General features: G+C 37.7%; 2 protein-coding genes across 8 annotated transcripts in view; one reads left to right on the top strand and one right to left on the bottom strand.

Annotated features, from left to right (window-relative positions):
• Positions 1-5,493, top strand: part of LOC113673876 (peptide-N(4)-(N-acetyl-beta-glucosaminyl)asparagine amidase) — a 10,003-nt gene extending 4,510 nt beyond the window's left edge. For both annotated transcript variants that reach the window (XM_027190333.2, XM_089194701.1), the window contains exons 7-12: positions 467-571; positions 1,022-1,071; positions 1,980-2,115; positions 2,783-2,848; positions 3,437-3,629; positions 4,238-5,493. In XM_027190333.2, the coding sequence (XP_027046134.2) occupies positions 467-571; positions 1,022-1,071; positions 1,980-2,115; positions 2,783-2,848; positions 3,437-3,629; positions 4,238-4,419 (732 nt within the window). In that variant the 3' untranslated portion in view covers positions 4,420-5,493. The remainder of the gene's footprint in view (positions 1-466; positions 572-1,021; positions 1,072-1,979; positions 2,116-2,782; positions 2,849-3,436; positions 3,630-4,237) is intronic.
• On the bottom strand, positions 3,677-23,558 carry LOC113673875 (outer dynein arm-docking complex subunit 2). 6 transcript variants are annotated; one of them, XM_027190331.2, is made up of 23 exons: positions 23,291-23,558; positions 19,892-20,073; positions 15,947-16,313; positions 15,468-15,637; positions 14,636-14,869; positions 14,046-14,102; positions 13,809-13,926; positions 13,544-13,603; positions 12,934-13,080; positions 12,320-12,392; positions 10,935-11,071; positions 10,167-10,403; positions 9,538-9,648; positions 9,084-9,247; positions 8,619-8,685; positions 8,179-8,360; positions 8,001-8,064; positions 7,680-7,730; positions 7,179-7,256; positions 6,895-7,005; positions 6,529-6,572; positions 6,171-6,345; positions 5,399-5,615 (listed from the first exon to the last, which is right to left on the bottom strand). In XM_027190331.2, exons 2-23 carry the CDS (start codon positions 20,056-20,058, stop codon positions 5,511-5,513), a joined length of 2,919 nt encoding a protein of 972 aa, XP_027046132.2. In that variant the 5' UTR covers positions 20,059-20,073; positions 23,291-23,558; the 3' UTR covers positions 5,399-5,510. The 6 variants fall into 6 exon arrangements, with proteins under 6 accessions (XP_089050825.1, XP_027046132.2, XP_089050823.1 ...); XM_089194697.1 differs by lacking the exon at positions 23,291-23,558 and adding an exon at positions 22,500-22,607; XM_089194698.1 differs by lacking the exon at positions 23,291-23,558 and adding an exon at positions 20,837-20,854.

Genomic DNA, 23,558 nt, shown 5'->3' with positions numbered 1-23,558 from the left:
CTTGCTGGGAATAATCACTACAAGGCTGTGACTAGCACAAAATTTTCCATGTCTTACCAAATTTGGACCATCAGGGCCTGTGCCTTGTCAGTCAACTCAGAGTGAAGCTTCAATTAAACTAAGGGAATTGTTCATCAACTGTGTACTTACCCCTTCCCTAATCCAAGATTAAAACTACTCGTTATCAGTTGACTATGGTGGGGTTAGGGGAGGGGTTGGTGCCCAGTGCTCAGAAACAGACATGGATGTACTTTTGACAGGTCAAATGTGAACTGACCAATCACAATAAAGCTTAACACACACACAAACAAAAAAAATATTCCTCAATTTCATAAATGTTTCTGATGTTGATAGTTATCTTACAAAAAATATCTTTTAACCTAATAAATAGTTACTTTTCTGACTCATGGATATTAAACATGGCTATAATCACTGTTTCAATATTGTCTGTTTATAATTTTTATAGAAGCAACAAAAACTCTCCCCTGCAAGGCGTGAAACACTCAGGGAACGTTCAGCTCTGGAATTGGCTGAGTTCCTTTCAAACTATCAGAAACAACTTGAACCCAAGGTAAATTAAACTATTCTTTCTGTGTGACATATTTCTTTATCAAAGATAGGGCTCCATTCCACAAACACAAGTTTTGATCTCACCAGAACAATGTTTTCCCAGTTTGTAGCTGTTGCTTCTGTTCAACCCTTCACGTCCCAACATCAGTATGCATATTCTCCATACTGTTCTCTAAACATTTCCCAATGGGCTGACAAGGAGAATTTGTTTTACTATCAAGAGCTACTTTAGTTGCTGATCATTTCCTTAATTCTCACAACATGAGCTAATGGATATGGCGCTATAGAAATCCTTCATTGTTGTTATTGTTATTATTTTGCTTGTAAATGGGATTATAACCTTTTTGTTCAGAGTGAGATCCTTTGCTTTTTTGTCTTTGATTCTTTTTAACTCTTATGAACAGCTTTAGAGTTCTTTTTTAACTGTCTTTTGTTTTACTTTACGTTACAGCACACGCCTTATACATTTACACCCACTGATGAAGAAGTCAACAGCAAAAGGTAACTTTTAACCTTATATAAACATGATTTACATTTTAAGGAATTTTTCTTGAACTCTTTGATCTGATTATTTAAACAAAGTTTGCCTTTTTTTTAAAAAAAAAACTGCATCCTATTCAATCCTTGATTTAGCTGGACCTTTTATCTGTACATTTATTTTTGTGAACAGTGTCAAGAAGGCTGAAAGCTTACAGTAGAAGGACATTTATTTACCACTTTAACTCCCATAAGTGACCAAGACAGAATTTCTCCTTACAATATCAATGCAATATCAATCAGATAAATGATGAGAATAAAGAAAAATATCAATTTGGGGATAATTAGTTGATTCAATACAAAATTCTCTGAACTAACATTAAAAGAACTGTATGGTTGACAGTAAGGAGAATTACAAATTTGATCTGGGAGTTAAAGGGTTAATTAATTCAACCCTCCTATGGAGAAAGCCTGAAGTTCACTGATTGTGTAAAACTGTGGTTTGGGTTAGAACTCCTGTAAATAACTGGCCCTTTGCATTTAATTTAGTTACCTCTGAAAAAAAGATTTTGTAATTCTTCTTGCTTCCTTCTGTAAATTCTCTTCTACATTAGTTCATAGAATTTGGTGTTTTATCAAAATAACACCCTTAAGCTAATAACTTAGTATTTCTTTGCATTTTCTTTTTTCCCAAAAATTTGTTTCTCTGCATACATGAACCAACTTTTACTCTCAATTTTTTCCCTAAGTCCTCAATTACTGAAAAATTTATCGACACATTCATAAGTGTCAGCTGGATGATGTACCCATCATCTTCTTTCCTGATGTGAACAATGTCACCCAGGATTGTTTATCTCCAGGCATGCTTTGGTAAAACCCTTAGAGAACATGAAACTGACTGAGAATCTAAATTATGAATTTTCCATTTTAAGGTTACAGGTGCAGTATTGTTGTGCAAGTGACAAATACCGCAGGGGACCCAAAATGGAGACATTCTTGCAAGGTTGGAAGTCTGGGGCAGCAGCTGTGAAGTCAGTCTTCAGGAAATATGAACATGATTGGACAACAGTGAGTTTAATATCATTTTTGTTGCATGAGAAATGCAGGTGTTATAGTCCACTTACAAGCAGAGTGACAGAATCTAACTTGAAGAATCTCCCCTTTTACTCTCTTTACTCCTACTTATCTTCCTGTCAATCATCACCCTTCTTTCTGCCTCTGTCTTCTTCGCATTTCTTTTTTATTTTCTTTCCTCCCTTCCTCTTTCTCCTTCTCTTCATGTTGTTACTTTATGCACTCCTCCTTCTTCCCCTATTGCTCTTCTGGCTACTTTACTACCTCTTCCTGTATTTGTTTCTGCTCCAAAAGCTTTTCCTCTTTTTCTTCTCCTCCTCCTCTTTCCCCTGCCCTAATACTTCTCCATGTTTTCATCTCCATCTGTGCCCCCTCTGTACCCCTCTGTACCCCTTCTGTATCCCTTCTGTACCCCTTCTGTATCCCTTCTGTACCCCATCTTTAACCCTTCTGTACCCCATCTTTACCCCTTCTGTACCCCATCTTTACCCCTTCTGTAACCCATCTTTACCCCTTCTGTCCCTTATCTTTACCCCTTCTGTACCCCTTCTGTACCCCTTATATTCTTTTTCTTGCTTTATACTATCCCTTTCCTCTTCCTCTATCTTCTCTTTTCAGCATTATCATTATCTTAAAGCAATTATTATAAAAATCCGTGCAGGTACTCAACTATCTTCGTTCTCGTGGAGTGAAAGAAGCTGATCTAACAACGTTAAGGAAAGGAAATGTAAGTAGACTAATGTAAGTGATTAGTATCTTATTTCTCGTTGCAATGTCACCCCTGAATCAAATGTCTAAGAACCAAGAATAAAGGAAGTGATCACCAAGTTAAGAAGCTCTTGTTTGTTAAACAAAGTCTCCTTGTTAGGAATAAGCTTTAGAACCTTTTCAGTCCATATGACAAAACTTTGATCAAGATCTTACTCAACATTTGTTAATGTGGATATAAGACATTGTACCCAAGATCTCATTTTTTTTATATTTTTGTATGATCTGTGAAAAGAATCTTTTCCAGGGTTTATCTTCAAATTAGATTTTCCATGATATTTCCCTAGAGCTAGGTTGAACTTGGAAGTAGTTAAGGATAGGATTAGGAAGGAGCAGATTATAATCGATTGAATGTAATCATTAGAATGAAATAATTATGTGAACTGAGACCTATGACAGATTTTAATTTAATCAAGTTTATACTATATTGTAGGAAAAGAATTTTAGTGAATTAAAATTTATATTATTTGCTTATTTATTTCTCATAATTACCAAGCAAGTGCATGAAGAGGTGAGGGAAATGTTTTCGTATTTTTTTTTTTTACAGGCCTTCCTCTCTCGTCTTCCTTCTTCGCCAACTGGTTTGGTTTCATGGGCAATGGATTTCTCTACCTCTGGTTTGGTGATCGACACTATCACCATAATAACTCATTGTGTGACAATGGAAAGTGGAAAGGTAGACTGGAAACTAGAGGGAGATGATGACGTCGTAGAGAATCTGAGCTTCAGCAGTCAGCGTGGTATGTGTTATTTACTGTCAAACTCGGAAAACCATGAGCACCTGAGATACATGTATGGTTGGAATGTTTATTTTGTCTTGTATGTCACAGCTGTTTCTTAATATATTCTTGAGCTATGTCAAATGCAGAATTCTGTGAACTTACACCTTGTGGAAATGTTAATCATTAAGTTTGTTGAAATTAATAATTATTTGACTCACTGCTAAATTATTAATGCAAAATATTCAATTGGAGTTGTCTTTTGAGAACACCAAATGTTTCCATCATTTCCTTGGAAATGGTATCTAAAAGTATGCAATAATGATTCAACAGGTTGTGATCTTTTTTGACGTGGAAAGTTATCATGCCAATGAAATAGCTTCTTATGAACATCCATAATTTTAGCGTAAGGTGCCCATACCTCATGAGTGAGTTTAGTTTCCCCCTGTAAATTGCAATCAGCTCATCAAATTTTACTGATCTGAAAAGTCTAATAAACGATACCTCAGTTGCAGAGCTCCCGAAATTTTTTTTATGTTCTTGAGCAAATTGAAAAATATTCAAATGCCTTTTTAGCGACTTAGTATGTTCCATTAAGTTTGCTTTTGTTTGTTTATTATGATTTCTAGGTCACAAATCACACACAACTTCATCCCTCAGAGGCTGCAAGACTCTCAAACTGACAGCTGTCCTCAGCGGAGGAAGAGGCAAGTTGGCTTGGAAACATGCTCAGCTTTGCAGCCAGCCAATTGACAGCGAGGGAGACTCTTCCTTAGATATTGCTGTTACACTAAAGGAGTCAACAGCTTAGGATGTGTGTAACAAATTTTAAAACGAGTAGTCTTAAGGCCACTGAGCCTCTGTAATTTTACCATAAATTATACAGTACCATCTAGTTGCGATTTTGAAGGTATGAAGCCATTTTACTACTTTCAGGGTCGGCCTTAGTAAGCTAGAGGAAGGAAATATTTATTGTGGTTTTCACATTTCAGCGGGGTAAATAAGTCAAATAGCTCTAATTTATATGTAATAGTATAGTTTGATCGTCCGGGTGAGTGTAGTCCTGAGAAGGACTGTTGTCGGTAATGGTGACTGACGTTTCGACAACCTGAGCGGAAGTCGTCGTCAGAGTCAAGTGAAAGGTTGTTGTCAGTCGAATGTACTTAGTCCGGCTTGTGTAAACTGATTGGTCAGTTTTGCCGTGATATTATTGGCTGTAAGACCCAAGTGGCGTAGGTCAGTCGTGATTGGTCGGTTTGGATCCGTTAGTGAAGTTAGGTCGTTCTGTTCGGTTCGTTTGTAATCTTAATTACATTACAACGTTAATTACATTACGTTAATTACACCCGGACGATCAAACTACACTATTACTTGTTACCACCGGATTCAAACCATTTACAGCTATAATTTAATAAGCTGATTTAAATAGAAAAATTGTTGATATTGACAAAATGATGTTGTGGATACATTTGGGATTGTTAGCAGGCTAACTTACAGAACGAACAAATTTTTATAAGCAGATTTATTTTTCGGGATTTTATCAGTTATATAGGTATTGGCGGATATTCATTCAAATGTTTGTTATGAATTTTTTTCTCGGTCTGAGAAAGCGGAATTGCTTTGTTTATTGTACAAAGCGGCATTTCTTAGATAAGGTAATAACTTATTTGTAAATGGAAAAGGATGCAGTATGTGAATTCAAAAGTGAACGAATTTTGAGGGAGTTAAAACGGATTTAGTTATCAACTGCAAATTGTAATGTTTTTTAAGGAGATCAATGATTGTAGGAATTTTCTATAAATATTCTCCCGAAATGTTTTAATTCTTATCAGCTTTGCATTGTAATAAGCAAGTACGAGGTATAAATAAAGGTATAATAAACGTTGATTTTGTTCTGTGGTTTCATCTTGCAAGCATGTTCATGGTATTGATACGCATGTTCTTTATACAGCCAGCCGCTGCCTCCTGGACTCTTTCATCTTCTGAGCCCGTCAGTGCCAGTAAAGTCTGATGGGATCACATAAGGAGAAAGGATTATTTTAGAATTAAGCACGTGTACAATGATGTTCTACATAAAGTACTATGAAACACACAGGCCTGAAGAACGTTCCTGAGTTGAATACGAGGAATTGTTAATTAACCGTGAAAATTCCTGATCGGGCATTTACCAATGAGATAAAGGGAGTAAGTTCCTAAAGAAACTGTGGTGCTGCGTCAGTGGGAGAGTATAACAGGGTAATTTAGTGTTATCAACTGAGTTGAAAACGTAAACCTTTCGAGCGTTAGCCCTTCGTCAGAGCGATACATGACAAAGGACTAACGCTCGAAACGTCAGCCTCTAAACTCTTAACAGTGGCCAATATACGTTTTCAACTCAATTGATAACACTTAATTGAACAATGAGAGACTTGTATGCTGTAACGTGGTCTAAAGTTTCCTTTTTTTACGTCGCATGAAATGCGAAATTAGACTGCAACGTTAATTAAGGTGTTAGAGACGTGAAAATGCCATACTATTGGTTGAACAGTGACAAACCCTGTAAAATACAAAAATTTGCTTTACCTTCAGTGCGTCATGTTGATGAATAATAAAACAGTTATACGGGTCACGTGACAGTCTTTCCAGCGCGCAAGCGATCGCTCGCTTTACCGCTACGTCAGAGGATCGTTTGAGGCTGTCAGCCAGAGGAACGACCGCTGATGAGAAGGACTTCACATTCTTGTCCAATCCACTGCAACTGAAAGAGTGCCAAACAAGACTACTTATCAACCCTACTTTTACCAATGATGCCTTTCGGTTGGTGACTGATTGAAAATGTCGCAGTCTCATCGCTTGTCACGTTTGTCACGCTTGTCACACTTTCCGTCTCGGTGTTGTGTGACCAAGAATGTCACTCTGTGCTTTGTTTGTTACCACTTACGTTGCTATCGCCTCTGCCACCCATTGCTTTAACTCTTCGTCTTTCTGAAAGGTAAGGATCCTAAAAATTATTCCAGCGATAATTAAGGGTCATGATCGATTGCTATACTGCAGTCTTCGTCAAGTAATTCGGTCGAAGATTATGCGCCGCTATTTAAATGGCTAGTTTTCATTGACACCTTTCTCCTCAGCGCAGAGTAAGAAAACGGCTAAGGATGGGTAGACCCTCTCTTCCTAGACCAAACCCTCTTTGCTTTGTCAAAGGGGCAGCTCTCGTGCGATTTTTATGCAGAATTTATTGTCAAAGGAAGACACGAAAAAAAGCGGAATCCGCAGTCTATTGACGGCTAAACCTTTATATACTGACCGTGTACACCAGTGATACGAGAAGAGGTACCACTTCGTAATCTGTCAGGATGGACAAGTTCTCTCGATCTCTGCCAATGCTGATTATTGCTTTGTTTACACTTATTAGCACCTGAGGGAGGAAAAATACTTTTACTTTTCCAAAAAAGACTGATTAAAAATATCTTAGGTTAGAGTGAATTTTTAACAAGATTTAGCCCTGGTTGGGACTATCTTAGCGAGTTCCTGGCAGAAAAATTAATCCTAGGGTCCGAGTGTATTTTAAAATGAATACCGATCAATTACCTCCTTATCGTCGGATCTCAGTAGACTGGTAATGAGTTCTAGACCTCCGACGAATGAGCGCACCATTTCTGCTGACTCCTAGAGGACAGATAAGGACATGTTAACCATTGAGGAGACATATTGTTTCGTAATTCATGCGTTGGGCCATGAAAAAAATGCCGCTGACTCCAAAAAACAATTTTCCTACAATTCTGTTTCCATGGGTTTTAGAGGTAGCTGCAGTGTTTGGGAGTGAAATTTCAGCAGTATTGAATTTTATCAAATTTCAATTCTCAATCGCGGGTGAAAAGTAAAGAACTTTGAGCCCATTGAATCGAGGGAAATTATTGAACAAGCTCTCGCGAGAAAAACCTGGTATGAACAATTCATATTGAATTCAGGTTGCATTTGATTGGTTGAGTATGGACAAAACAAACCAATTACAGAACGTGGAATATCAGAGAAAAATTCCTCATCACGATGGACTCTCAAGCTAACTATTAATAAACGACTCTGTCTAACCTCTTTTTTCACAACACACTCACTGATCGCCTCTGCCGCAGCTGCTACAACCTGGGAAAACAAATCCTCTTTGTCAGTATTATAGGAATGTCTAGAGAAGAGAACAAAGAATACGGATATTGATGTTGCATGCAAACATCGCATAGATACTGTTATTGTCGGTTACTGTGTGAAATTAAAAGAAGATACGTTGTGCGAGAAAGCTCTGGGAGTAAATCGATTGATTTGCAAAGATAAAAAAGATGGCAATCGGCAGGTAGGTCCGTAGCTTATTAACGGTCTTTATTTTTAGATTCTAAACAGTAAAACTCAACCAATTACGTCTGAGTCGGGAAACTTCAATAAGGACCAAAGAAGCCGTAATCCGTCTGTTTGAAGAATTGTACTGCAACAAAGTTACAAAATATATTAGTCAAGAGAAACCAAAAATGACTACATGAAACTGGAATGAAAATTGAGGTAACACGGCTTTTAACAACAGCAACAATAACTTACAAACCTTCTACAGGATTCCTCTTTAGCACAAATCGCGAGGAGCCTGGTAGCGTTAATTTGTACGGCACGTTCCGTGATGCTCAGCGCTCGCACAACAACTGGGATGACTTTATCCTCTTTGAGTGTCAGAACTGTCCGTTTACTGTGCGCAAACTCGTGCATAGCACCCATAGTATTAGCCAAGACCTGGTGAGTTAAAAAGAGGTGTCAGAGTTCTTTACAAGTGAACGAAAAAAGGAATCCTACCAAGCATTGGTGCACTGTTTATATGAGTTACTCCGCTCCATGATTGGTCACTAAAATTTCGCGTCATTCTCTCAACCAATCAGTAGCTGTATGATATTTTCCTCTGTTGTGATTGGCTCTTGTAAAAATAAATAAATCACAATTTTGATGCAGTGATATTCAATAATATGACTTTTCAACTATCACAATATTTTGTACCTCGTTAGTTTGCTCTGGAGTCTTCAACAATAGGATCAAAGCTTTGACTGCACCAAATTGCTCAAGCCTGAGATCGAAAAAAATTAATAGTATCAAAAGAAAACACCTCTTACTGAGGGGAATTTGATGTCAGTTCTTTTAATAAAAGCGTAACGTGACCTTTAACTGTTTTTTATTTGGGAATTTTTTTTCAGTTATTCTGGTTATGCGCTCCGAGTAAAATAAAAGCTTAAGAGGGCTCAATAATTGATACTTTGAAAATAAACTTGGAAATACACAGTAAAAAAATTCCACATGCAACGATCGGATGCTTATGGCAGCTCAAATGGCAGAGCAGCCTGCTACGAAATTGGAATTGACTGGAGTTCGATTCCTCACATAAGAGGACTGAGATTTTTTGTTTGCACTTCGGTTCGTTTCCTGTCCATTGCAAAAATGAATTCCTCTTTCTGTGTCTTCCTTTACCTTCTGACGTTGTTTTTGTTCAATGCACACTTCCAAAGGGCGCCGACCGTGGCCGCAAGGAGTTGCGTGTTCTCAGAGGACCTGGATCCCATCGTTATTTGGACGAGCAGTTCCAGGCCACCAAAGCGGAAAATCAGTTCGCGAGTGGAATCATCTTCGGCGCACTATAAAATGGGAAAGTTAAAGGAAAATCATGTTTTGACATTAGACTGAGTCCAAAAGTTTCAGCAGCTTGTGTAGTATAATCGTCTTGCTTTAAGGTGTAGAGAAAAAACTATTGGTGACTCAAGTTTTGACAACCTAAGCAGAAGTCATTTGTCGGAGTCGGAAAGCAATGGTTGGTTAGTTCATGATGGTTTGACGAGGCTGATTGGTCATTAATTGGCTAACTTTCGTATCCTTATCCGTCTCTAGAACACTAGATTTATCAAAGAAAAATACTGATTTGACAAACCTTGAACAAAGCATTGGCACATAGAGTCTGCAAAGCTGTGTCGCCCTTTTTCAGGTGCTTAACAATCGCCTCCACCATCCCCTCCCTGCGGATACCATCACGAAAAGTGGGCTGAAGAAGATCAAAGAAAATCCTTAACGCTGCAGTAACTCTGTGATGACATCAAAAGGGTCATAAATAAGTCATTTATCAGCGGCAGGAAAGTCGTCATGCTTGCCACGTTTATTTCGACCCATAGTATGTCATTGCGGCCCCCTTAAACCGACGCTAGACTGTTTAAAAATCCTTTCAACGATATGCATAACTACAGATTAGTTGCTTGCACACATGCTGAATTGAACGCTAGTTCGTCGTATTTAACCCCCAGAATTTTCACTGGTAAAAATTTGTAGTTTTCACGAATACTCCCAAGAGAGTAAAGTGCTTCGTTAAAGAACAAAGTATAGCGACTCCAATCGGTCTCGAACCCAGACCTCTACTCTGAAGGCCAAAACACTCACTGACAGGTCACCAGGTCTCCTGCAAATGTCCTTACTTGTCTCAATAGCTGGAAGCTCGAGACATTTTCCCCATGCCAAGTAACTGAACCAATTGCAACATTACATTGTTACCCATCCTTTATTTCGTACCTCGCTAGCACATTCCATAAGAATTCCCATGGTGGGTAAAATGACATCATCCGTCCCGCTGACCAATAGGGAGGCGAGGATGGGCACGGCACCGGCCAAACGGATGGCTTGAATATTTTTAGGGCTTCTGCTGCAGCTCCACAAAGCCATGCATGCATTGTGGGTAAGCCCGAAGTTGCTGTCTACTTTCGATGGGAGCCTAGTGCGTTTCCTGTTTTCTGGTTGAATCATGTTCACCTGAAACAGGCATGACCACAGAAAAGCTTTTAAATAAACTTTTCATGACTATTTTTTTATTAAATTTTCGTCAAATGAAAGACGACGACAGAGATTTTAACAATCAGAACACTTAATAGCCGCGTTTGTTGTCGCCCGCGAGGCAGTTTGTTGGGTTATACTTCGAGTTCTCGTTGTCTCTTAGTGGTACTTTCCCTTCTTCTGATTGGCCGTTGTGGAGGGGAACAGGGCGCGGAAGCCCGGGAGAACAGAGAGCGGGAATGTTAAGTTTTGGCACAATTCAAAAGAGGCGGGAGAACGTGGTACGGGAAGCGGGAGACTCTGACTCCTCTGTTCCCCCCCCCCCCCCTCCCCCCACTGATTACTTCAGTTTTGGTTTTACTATGGTTTTACTTAATTCAATCAGAAAGAACTCAACTTCGAATGTCGTTGATTTAAGGTCCCTCCTCTAGGAGAGGTTCCAATCTCTAACACTTTTAAACATATGCTGGATCCTTTGATGTTGAAATTGTACAGAAAAACATCTCTCACCAAATGTTTTATCCCTCTGCCACGCCGAATAGCTCTGTAAGCCAATCGGAATGTAACCACGTGACTAAGAGTTTCAGCAGCGAGGGACTGGATCTCTTTCGAGTCTTGTCGAAGGCAATCGATAAGCTGCTGAATGCCTGAAAAGAACAGAAAAGAAATGCTATGAAACGCATATCATAAAAAAAAATCCTTCTATTGAGATAATTCCTCCGCTTGAGGTTTACACCTCGCTACATGTTAAGAAAAACTATCTAATCATTTTATCCACGCCATTACAGAAATAAAAGACAAAGCCAGGTCTTTTTGGCGGGAAAACAGGGTAACAAACCCATGAGAACTCAAAGCCCGGGTACGCATTTGAAGATTTCAGAGCGCGGGAAATCATGCGACCGGTACGAATCGCGGGAAATCAAGCCACCCACCAGCTGGAAGCGCCGGAAAACTGTATGTAACCAGTTGTGAACCGAGTTGAGCGCGGGAAAGTGAAGAGACCGATGTAAGAAACTGGTATAAAGTGTTGATTTGCAATTATCCCAGGCGTCATTGATATATCAACGATGACTTCAACAAGAACGTTCCAACGAGAAAAACCTTAATTAGTAAAACAAAAGCTCAGCACGTGAATTTGGAAGTTTATACATTTCGTGGTCGTCTTGTACAAAATAAGTATTTGAAATTACCATATCTTGTGTAGCATGAGAATGGGAACCCCCTACGAACAATCGGTAGTTCGAGTTTTCGTTGGAACAAACGCAAAGCTACCTTCGCTAGTTTAGCTGAAGGGAAAGTCTGGGGAGTATTTGACGGGAAACTCTTCGAGTAACTGTGAATTTCTCAAGGAAAAAGTAAGTTGTTGTAAACGCTTAAGCTCTGTTGTGAGTTCAACCTTGTTTCTAGCGCTTCGCAGGGGTTTTTTGATCTTTAAGTCGTGTTGGTATTTAATCACATCTAGTACTAATTAGTATTAACTAAGAAAAGACATAAGCATTGCTTTTCAAAGTAAACTAACTCATAAGCAGTCTTCGTAGCAGACCCGATTAAGAGCGGAATGGGTCGATTTTGTGTCAAATTCTCTATCCTTACTCTTGTTATTATGATAATAACAGCTCAGTCACACCTTCATTCGATTAAAAACATTTTTACCACTTAACAAAATAACCGAGATACTACGCACCCTCTCATTGGTCAAAAGCCTTTCGGGTACCCACAGCAGAGCTATTTTAGGAAAGCAAGATATCGCACACCCAATGGCGATTATTAATGAACGGTCCCTGAAATAACCTTTTCTTACGTCTACACTAAAGTATCGTGTAATAATTAATCTTTTCTAAATATTTCTTACATTTCATGCGCATAGTTTTGGGCAGATAGTCACAATATTTTACCTCCCAGACGACAAATCTCAGTATTTATCCTCTTAGTATTCGTTATCACTCTTAGTATTTTGAGAGAACCAACCTAAAAGACAAAATCACCGACATGCTTGTATTATTGACACTTCAGCACCTACGTGATTTTTTGTTAGGATTGGATCCGTCCTCCAAATTAAAGTATTTCAATTATTTTTCCTTCTATGCATATTTTTCCTATGTATTCAGCTCAAGTTGACGCCTTTTTGCTGCACAAGTCAGTGTCGGTTAACTGGCTACTTCGTGATACGAGTTATTCTGTCTGAATATTGCGAGGAAGAAGCACCAAATTTTTATTACGTATGTGAAACTATGAAGTGTCTGGGCACCCACATATCTAACGTTTCTCCTCCAGCTTTCTCTAACCGTTCAAAATGGTTAGGAACTTTTGCAGTTCTACTTACTTTTGGGGCGTATGGAGCTGCTAAAGCAAGGCTTTCCCCTTTTCCTTTAAACTAATGTGTTAATAAATCCAAAATGAAAGAAACAATTCCCAGTCCCCATTTCAAGAATTCATCACCCTTGATCTAATTTTCGATTTACCCCTTAAGGATACAAGTTAGGTAGGACACAAAATGTACAAATCATACCACACAGCGCCAGTAATCTGTTTTTAGAATGTTAAGGAGGATAGTGATTCCACCGAGATCCAGAATGGCCAACTGACTTGATTCCTGTTCCAGGCTAAGATCGCGAAGGGCGCATAGCGCTATCACTGTAGCTGTTGGGTTCCCGAGCTTAAAATAACACGTATGTTTTATTTGGGTTTAAACCAAAAATGATTCTATTTTGTAGGATTAAATACTCCTAAACGACACGAATCTATCAGAAGCGAGTGATAATGAATTGAATGGAAGCTGATTGTGATGGGAATTAGATGAAAAATTGATGACACTTCCTTCAGGCGTGAAATCTAAAACCAAAGCTCTTTGATTGAACTAAAATAATCACGCCATCCCTTTAACCAATCAAAGCGGACTAAAACCAATTCAAACTTGATCGCGCGCCTTTTCCCGCGCTTTCTTTGAGTTATCATTGGCTCTCTATAATGTTTTTTCTTTGCTCTAATTGGCCATCGTTGTCACTTTGTTCTCGACTTAATGACACTCATTTGATCAGTGTTCTAATAGTTATTGTTTCTCCAGCTCTTACTTAAGGATGTCTTCAATATCAAAAGGTTTACGTAGCAGTTGAACTTACCTTCAAAAATTTGATTAGTTTGTGAATGTCCCAATACTCCGTAGTTAGTTCAGGTTTTACCTTTCAAATCCAAACACAGAAAATTTGTCAGTTAAAACAGATCATAAGCCTTGGACACTGCTGCAGTAAAATGTAAAAATCCTTAGCTGCACTCTTATTTTTCAAACTCCTATTACATAGTCGTGGTTTTCACCAACTTCTCAAAACTAACCTTAGAGTAAATTTATAGTGATCAGTAACGAGAATTTATGATTTCATGATTTACCTTTCTTGACAACTCCTCATCTTCTTCACTGTCGCAACTACTTGACGACGATTCACTCTGGTACTTGTCAGCGGCATTCCTGAATGAGCTTCTGTGCTGTATACTTCTTGTTTTACCACTGGAATTGGATACAGAAAAATAGCTTCATATACAAAAGGTTTTTTAGAGATATTACGTTTATCAGTAGAGTTTGACAACTAAATTTCTGATCATCTGGTGATAGCAATGAAAACGCACCCGACAGAAATCTTGTCCTTTGTTCTGTTCTTGGCATTGTTCTTTCGTTCTTGAGCACTATAGACAACAAAGATACCAGTACGTTTTTAAAGCCATTTAAGTCTGAAAAGTTTGAACAACTTAAAAAAAGAAAAAAAATTGCAGAAAAATGTTGTTATAGTTAAAAAAAAAAAAAGAAAAAAAATGGGGAGGGAGCGAAGAAAAAACTTCATTCTTCTGTATGATCCTTTCCAGGAGCAATATTTGCTTCTTGGGCCGTCGCTTAACCATTTAACCCCTAAGAGTGACCAGCATTTTATTTTTCATTCAATGTCACCCCAGAATCAAACATTGAGGTCAGGAGAATAAAGGAGATGATCACCAACTTAAGAAGCTCTTGATTGTTTAACAAATTCTCCTTGTGAGCGTCTAGGGAAATGTGTAGAGAAGAATATGGAGAATTTGCATATTAATCTCGTACCCAGATCCCATCATGTTACTGTAACTTGCATGCACAACCGCTTGGCCGTAAAAGGTCTGGGTACGAGATCAGGTTAACACATCTAGAGTAGGGATTGTGTGACTACATACAGATAACAGCTACAATTTACCTTCGGCTCTCATCAAAAAGATTCATGTGATTGGTTTTCCATAGTGTCTTGTAAGTCTTCTCTCGTGATGGTTTAAAATCAAGTTTTTCTCCTCCGTTTTTCCTAGGAGACTGTTCACGTCTTCTAGAGTCTCTCTTCCGTTCTTGCTTCTTAGAACTTGCTACTTCTGGTCGGTCTGACCTCTTAGAGGTCTGGGGAGAAGTCTTTTGATTGGCATTTTTCTCTTGTGATTTGCTAAAGATGGAAGTAGTAAAACGATAATTTTCGAGTCGCATGTAATATAATGATCAGTGCTCTGATCATTATCTTTAAATATCCCTGAAGATTTTCATACAAATATTTGGTACTTGTGATCTAGAGCCAGGCCTTAATGAATCAGCTGTGAAAATATCTATTAATCACTGTTTAAAAGTGTATATTACAGAGCTTATTTAAGAACAATAACTCAGAGGGAGAGAGAGAGAGGTTGAGACCTAAATAACAGGACAATAGATAACCCTTTACGTATGGGTACGTACGGAAGGTCCTCGCGCCTTAGAACACACTTCAAGAGCACTTTTTTTTATCGAGGCTAACGTTTAAATTCCTTAATCGGAAAATCTTCTTAAATTGTGAAACCTTTCCCACGCGAATATTTGTTTAAATGGATATATGTGCGATATGAGTTTGATGTAATAGAACGCTTCAGGGTGTAAGAGCGCATTCCCCCCCCCCCCACTTTCCTTCCCATCAGACGCGCAGCTTCAAGCCCTTTACCGGATCGTGTTTCCTTATAACGTGTTCAACTGATTAAGCAAGTATATCGCAAGGGTGGGGGAAAAAAAAAATCTACCGTTGGTCAGCGGTTTTCCTGTCGTTCTCCTTTGTTTCCAGTTCTTCTTCATTTTTATTTAATTCTGCGTCATTGTCTCCTTTTGCTTGTGGTGGGTGTTCCTCTCCATCTAGACCTGTCCTTTCGTCCTCAGAATACTCTTGTCCCTCCACCTCACGTGAAAGTTTTTCCTTCAACAACAACAAATCGCTTGATAACTAAGATACTACGTGCACACCGGTCGGTCACAAACCTATCGCTTATTGGGCCGTGTTAGCACACTGTAAAATACATTTCTTACAATTAAAGGGGTACACCACACTTTGAATCGATTATCTACTATATTATTTAGTAGAAAAAGTGAGTAAATCCTTTCGCATCAGCCTGATATTTGTAGACTTTTCTCTTGTACTTCACAGATTATTCCATTATTAAACTGTTCAGTTTATGCCTTATCTCATTGTTCATCAAATTTTTTTAACAAACTTTTCAATACTTACCACATGATCTTCAATATTGTCACTGTTTTTTTCTTCTTGCACCTGATTGGTCAGACCTTCACGGGATATTGCCGGTGACGTCATATTTGAGTGGTCTGGGAACACAATTGGACTTGTAGACCGATTACAGGTGGCTGTAGATGTCCTTTCTGGCCAGTCATAAAGTGGGTCCGTGCCTGTGGTGCACAAAGCAGTCAAACGCCCAGACGAGGAGGGACTGTAAATGACCTGTGGGGGGGACACCGAGTCACTCGCTCCCTCAGGTGTCAGTGAGCCTCGTCCTGATGTTGAGGAGGTATTGGCTGAGCCTGTTTGCTGCCGAAGTTCGGTAAGTTCTGCCTGTTGCTTTTCTACTAAATCTTCCAGGCTATAAAACCACAGAGAAAGAAAACGACCATTATGCAGAGGGTCTTATTGAGATGATGGCTTTTACAGCTAAGGGTTAAAATGTTGGCCAATTTACGGCTAACTGTTAATACCTTTTCATTGTCGTCAACAGATTTTTTTCTTAAAGTTTTTTCATTTCTACAACTAACGGTTAAAATTTACCAAATTTTACGCCATACGGCTAAACTTTTGGTTGTTTTGCGGATAACGGTTAACCCCATTGAGACCCTCCATGAATTTAGAATTTATTTATTTTGTGATAAAGAATATGAAGGGAAACTCCCTAACTACCTTATATTCCCCACCCCCAGGGGATACCCAGTCAACTTCCGTAGTTTATATCAAGAGTATGCTCCGGGGGAGGGGTGAGGGGAAAGGGACAATGATAACTTTAGAACACACTGACGAATTACAAGAAATATGGTACCCTTGCATGTACGTTTTACCTCAAAACCACAAATTGTAGTTTAAGAACATTCACCCCTACTATAAGTCATTAATTTTGCTTTTACAAGAAATTGAGAGCATGTATTCAATTCATTTTCGTAAAACGATGCAGATGCCTTATCAATGAATCAATTCTCGATCCCAAAACTTCTCTCTGCTACGCATGCGCAAACATTATACTCGAGGCTCCTGAGTTAAAAATGCATAAGACCGGGGAAGAGATTGTCTTGAAAACGATCACTCATGCTACAAGACGTTCACACGGCACGAGTCTTGTGTGACGCTTTTCTTTCATGGGCAACCAAAATTTGCACACACTCCCTAAATAAACATTAGGTGCTAATGTCCTTTCCGCTGAAATGGATTTTCTTCAGTGAACACCTCGCAGCGATGAACTCAATTAAAAATATTCTCGTTAGATTTAGTCACCCTCTTGTTCCTCCTTATCAATTTTTTTAAAAAAAAATTGATTCGCACGATCATTTTTATGCCTCGAAAATTTTCGCAAAATGTTTTTCCTCATTTGCTAATGAGCGCAATGTCGCCTTTGTTTTTCATCTCATCACAAAAAGATGGAAACAATGAATTCATAATGACATGGTTATGTCTTCTTTATGGTCCTCCCACCACTCATCATGAAACTCATTTAATGTAACAAAAAAAAGCTCGGGGAAAAAGGTGAAACTTCCTTCTTAAATCTTGAGAATGATTTTCTTCCAAACTAACCTTCAAACGAATTTATAATTTAAATACATGCGAAGTTAACGACCTAAGCAATCCAATACTTGTCTAATTTTTATGACAAATGACAAAATAAGTTTCCGTAATGGTATCAAAATGATTTCGCTTTTCCCAACGCGATGTTTGCCAAGCAAGTCGTACATTTCAATTTTACTACTTATGCATAAAATAAGATCTAGTTGGAGCGGTAATTGCAGAATATTTCAAGTAAGAGAGCATGTTATCAGCTTGTGATTAGATGACATCACGACAGTCTTACAAAAGAGAACTCACCAAAATATATAGTCTTTAAAAAACGTGCGAAGGATTTGCGAAATAAGAATCAGATTCGAGAAGATCTACGTCTGTATGTAACTCACCAAAGAATCCTTCAAGGCAATAGATCACTTAGATATTAAAAATTGAACGAATTTATACGCTTTCAATATTATGGCTTGAAAAACTACTTAATTTTCGATTAGTCTAGCTTACCGTATCTTCCTTTTTCCTTTCTTCGTCGCTCTGTTCTTAAAAAATCAGCTTAAAGGCTTGTACCGAATCCTTTAGTAATTATAGATCTCTTTAACGATCGAATGCCGAGCTAAAAATTTCCTCGCCAAACGGATGTTCAAACTTCATAAATAAAGCTTGAGTTCTCTATGGCAACCTTGTAGCAACTCAGCTGTGTACATATTCAAGTTTGATGTCATGCAGCTTTCCCTCATTTGAATAAAAGTGTTTTTTATTTGTAGTCGTTGATAGTCTGGTCGACCATTGAGAAAACAGCCTGTGTGCGCATGTGCATTTCAATGTCACCTGTTGGCTTAACGGGTAACACGAGGTGATAAGCTATTGAGCATGGTTTTACTTTTTTTTTCTTTTTTTTTTTTTCTTAGCCTTGTAAAAATTTCTACACCGGGCTCTCCTAGTTTCTATCGTCTTTACACTTTTAACAGTGAATAAGAGAGATCACGAGTTCAAACTATGGATAAACATGTGTTTCTGGCGCTCACAAGGAGCAGTTTTTTTTCTCGGTTCGTTCAAAAACAAGAGAAATTCTGATCCCTCAGGCGGTAATTTCTACAGAAAAATATATCATCTCATAGTATTACTATGGTGTTTTTCCTTTTTACTTCGAAAAACAGAAAAAAAGGACTTAAAACGAAGCCCCATAAAGACACCAAAGGCGACGAGATAATTTCTAATAAAATGCCATAATAGATTTTTCTAGGTAACTTCAACCGCTGCAAGAACGTCACGAGCGCAGCTACAATCCCTTACTGAAGCGGCGACCACCGTCAAGTTTCTTACAAATGGCTAAGTGCCTTACAAAAACAATAAACAATGATTAAGAGATGGCCTGAAAAAACTCCAGCTAAGATAATTGTCCTAAGTTAAGTAGTCACAGAAAGTAAAATGAAATTTCTGGGGGAATGTACTTATATGAGTTTTGCATATTTAATTTGAACATCCTTGGAAAAAGTATAATCTTGATCCCCGAGAAAAATAACAGTTGTTATGTCTTAAACACTCAAAAAATCCATTATTTTGTCTTACAGATATCACCAATAGTGACTTTTTCTATTCAAGTGTTCATGCAATAACGACAGTTCGGTTTCATGTGCAAATTAAAACAATGTTCTCGAGAATTTGCATTTAAATGAGCAGTAGCTATCAATAATATTTACTGGCTACAAAAGCTATTCAAAGGGTCAAGTTATTCTTACGAAACATTAAAAGAAAAAGCTAAGCAAGCAAATGAATTAAATAACCAGGCATAATCACCTAAGAAAAAAAACCGTCGCATTGGATTATCAACATTAAAAATGACAATTTTTCTTGTTTCACGTCTGCGTCAACGACTGAAGTGCATCTTTCCTTGATAATCAGCCACATGTTTCCTTTTCCCGCTTCTTTTTGTGTACGCGCGCTATTTCTGTGAACAATCTTGTTTCTACTTTCGTTTTTAAGACAGGAAAGCTTTTTTCTTGAATTGATTTTCAGACTTATATAAGTTTGCATGCGCACGAATTTCTGTTAAGTGACTACCAGTTTTTAAATAAACAATCTTGAAGAACATCATCCCTGTTTGAGTGGATCCGTGTTTTATCTTCCGACTTGAAGGATGCTGATCATGAACTGAACCCTAGCATATGTTTTGCAATTTAAATTTGTAAGAACAAAATCCTCTCTTACTAGTCGAAGATAAACTAACTCCTTGCGGAGTGCAGAGCTACAACATAACATGTTTGTAGATAACAAATGTTGTTACCACAGGGTTTACACTTTATCGTTTAAAGAGCAAAGAGGCCGAAATGAAACACGACTAACATGTTTAGTTCATCTTCTATGTCAACAAAACATTTACTAGCTTGTGTGAAATGAATGTACCGTCGTTTTGCGTCGAGAATGTCTGCGATGTCTGTGCATAACTCAATTATTTTCTTCTGCCGGTCTTCCTTGTCCTTCCCCAACGTATTGAATCTTCTAACGATCCGCACAGCTTCTTCGGCTACCTGTAAGCGGCCGAGGTCATTCACTTCTTTCTCAGTTGCCATCTTTAACTTTTAATCCTGTGTATAAGAGAATTTTGTTTTAGCAATTCGTGCAGTCGAAGACAAACATCTACCTACAGTATTCTTAAACCTCCTTCCAGCGAAAAATAAAACATCAATTAAAGCAGATGGTTCTATCTCATTCGTGCATCTTAACTACACGATAAATTCAAATCATTTCGCACCCTTTTTTCTGCTTGGAAAATGTATCAATTTTCCATGAAGGACGCGTCATAAATTAAAACAACTTACGTTTGTTTCCTATTCGTCAGAAACAACCAGAAAAAACAGGGAGCCATGAATCGTTTATGGACCATATGCTTAGTATTGTTTTCGTAAACGAGACATCACTAAGGGGCTGTTTCAATATGGTGCTGAGGGCTCTTGACTAATATTTGGCGTCTCTGGACTTCGCCATTGTAATGAGTTTAATTTCACTCGCCTATATGAATTTCATTGTATGCAGTGCGTTTAATATGATACCATTCTATCTGTTCTAATGGAAAATCACTAAAATCTTACCAAAGTATTCTATGATTCTGGTTCCTGAATTAGAAGAGTCGTGTTTACAATAACACACCGCAGAGATTTTAAAACATATTGTTAATTGCTTGAGGCCAATGCTAATTTAAGAATGTAATTTTCAACAAATGTTACGAGTTTCACAAAACATTTAAGCATACATTACCTCCATATATATATATATATATATATATTTTTCCTGAACTGAGATGTGCACGAAAAATTAAAACATTTTCAACAGGTTGATATATTCACCTACATTTTCATGGCACCTGCAAAATGAGCCTTAAATTGCAACGCGACCCTTCGAAATTTGTCTATTTACTTTTAACACCTTTTTACTGCAAAGATAATTGCTTCTAACAGCGCATCATTCCAAGAATGAATTAATAATGTGACATGCATTTGTCCATTAAATCGTTGCGTGTTCATAGCGCATTTCCAAGTGAATTCGATATTTTCATTCATGACATTTCACTCTTTCAAATAAATTGTTTACAGCTCGTTAACAAAGATCTTCTCGACTATGAGTCACATGACCAAAACCAGAGTCATCAAAACAGCCAATGAGAAGCAAACTGAGTCGGACGCGGGGAAACGGAAGTAACCAACGGGTGGTTCGTTTTAGTTGAAAATTTTGCACGAGTTTTCTGAATTAATCACAAAGCGTAGAGAGGTGAAACTAAAGCAATCCTAATAACTTTTGAGACTCAATCGAAAATTACTCTGAAAATTCACTCTGAAGAGGGCATGAAGGCAAAACTACCCCGTTGAACTACTGGATATTTTTGAAAATTTTTGGTTTTCACTAGCTGATTATCAGGATGTATTTCCATAGTAAAATATCCTACAATTATTCAACGAAAGCGAGATAAACATTGTCCAATATTTATCGATATAAATTTTTTTTTCGAATTTCAGGGCTGCACCTCCTAGTCTCCTAGTAACCGACCAAATATTGAAAATGAAACTTTACAAAGCACTTCTATCTCAGTTTTGTTTTTCACGTGCGATACAATTTGACTTTATTCCGCTTTGTCCTGTATATAAATAACACACTCAAAAATGAGCTAACGTCTGGTAAATTTGAAACAGATCACGTCTTGTAAATGACATGACGTGTTGGCCTCCGTGTGTTGTCACTCAGGTACGATATACTATAATATGTATTCAATGCTGGCTGTTCCTATCAGTCATAATCAATTGTTTATAAAATGTATTGTCCTTAGTCGCTTCTAATATTAGTGCACGTAATCAGATTAACCTTCACATTTAATACACACAGTCATTAGAAAAATAAGACATAAACAGGCTGCGGTGAAAGGCCTGAAAAATAACCCACTTAGAATTATAATCATTTTCGCTAAGCTTCTCTTCAATGCGAGTGCAAAATGAGTTCTGACAGTTTTAGAATATTATTCTTTATAAGGGCGCACAATTATACAACCGGTATAAACAAGTTTCGGTTCCTATGGACACAACTTCTTCGGCAAGTACGAGAAAAATCGACATGCTTTTTCTGTTCATCCGGTTGAAATCGCGTGAGCAGAAAAGTGGTAATATCCAGTTTCAAATTTTATTTATCTTCGGCATTGCTTTTTGATAAAAATGGAATTTCAAGAAGCGCAGGAAGCGTTTTAAAACCAAAATCAAAGTCTTCAAATTAACTTCTTCTCCGCACATCTTCCCACTAAAAAATTTAGCCCTTGAAGTGAGGAAAATCAAGCAAAATGCATACCACGAACGAATATGAAAACTGATTTAAAACAGCTTTGATTACTCTTTTGTAACGATTTACTGTTCGTATCAAGACGGAACTGCCCGTGAAGAAAATATATACATGCTGCTATAATATACATTCTACGCGTTGCAATACATAAAATATTATGGTTAACCATAAAGGTAAGATTCACTGAAATTACCTTGGAAAGAAAGGGAAATCGGTGAATTTTCAGATGTTACATCCGAGACGATATTGAAAGCAAACCGTCAGTTTTTTGTGACTGGAAGACGCCAGCTGCAAATACGTTTTATAACTTTAAATATGCGTTGCGTTTAATTTAATATTTCTATCCAATTATCTTAACACAAACACGACCACAGATAGTTAAATCACACCTCTTTGTTCCAGACAAAGGATTTTAGAGAACTGCTAAAAGATGTGGCGGTAAAATAAATGAAACGCCGTAATGAAAATTCAGATGGAAATTACAATTCTAAAATTCCTGTTTACTTCAGAAGATTTCAAACAAAAAAATATATATATCAGGCATAAATCTGTCTGGTTGATATTAATGATCGACAGAAACAGTTTTTATGTGTAATGTAGTCATTTTAACGACTAAAACATCACGAATAAAAACGGGGAGATTTTCCATTCCCTAAAACGACTTATTAGCAACATCATTGATGTATTTATGGTCTTAGATCTTTGCGGGCTTTTTTCAAGAGGTAATTTTTTTAGACACAAATGGAATTAATGGTTTAAAGCCGTTTATCACTAAGTGTGGTGTCGATGTTTGTATGGGGCCATGGAAAGAAAATGAAATCCTTTAAGGAGTGAATAATGTCCAATTAAAAGCTTTGTTTCCAACTCAGTTTCTCCAGGTAGTTTTAAGAATTTGCCACTATCAGGAGGCAGAGAGACATGGCTGACAAAAAAGTTCATAGCTACAACTATACGAGAAGACCAGATAAAGTCAACTATCTTTACCTCGATATTTGAAGTTTTCCTGTGTTAGTATGACTCACGGTATCTCGGGATTCAGAAAAATTTCGTCATATGATGCTTATTAAATTCACTGCTAAGCTTCTGAAACCTTCATTTGCTCTTGAATCTGCTGTTACCCTGCGACCCCTCTACGATAGCGTATATTTCATGATAAAACGCTCATTTTCAAGATAAATAAACTGATAGCGGATATGTTAAAACAAGAAAGCCCTGATCCGCAAAGTAAAAAACATGACAGAAAACCATGAAC

The sequence above is a fragment of the Pocillopora damicornis genome, chromosome 14 (genome assembly GCF_964200805.1).
Source record: "Pocillopora damicornis chromosome 14, jaPocDami1.2, whole genome shotgun sequence".
Classification (NCBI taxonomy): domain Eukaryota; kingdom Metazoa; phylum Cnidaria; class Anthozoa; order Scleractinia; family Pocilloporidae; genus Pocillopora; species Pocillopora damicornis.
The sequence above is the reverse complement of the archived record's forward strand: the minus strand, read 5'-3'. Positions and strand labels throughout refer to the sequence as shown.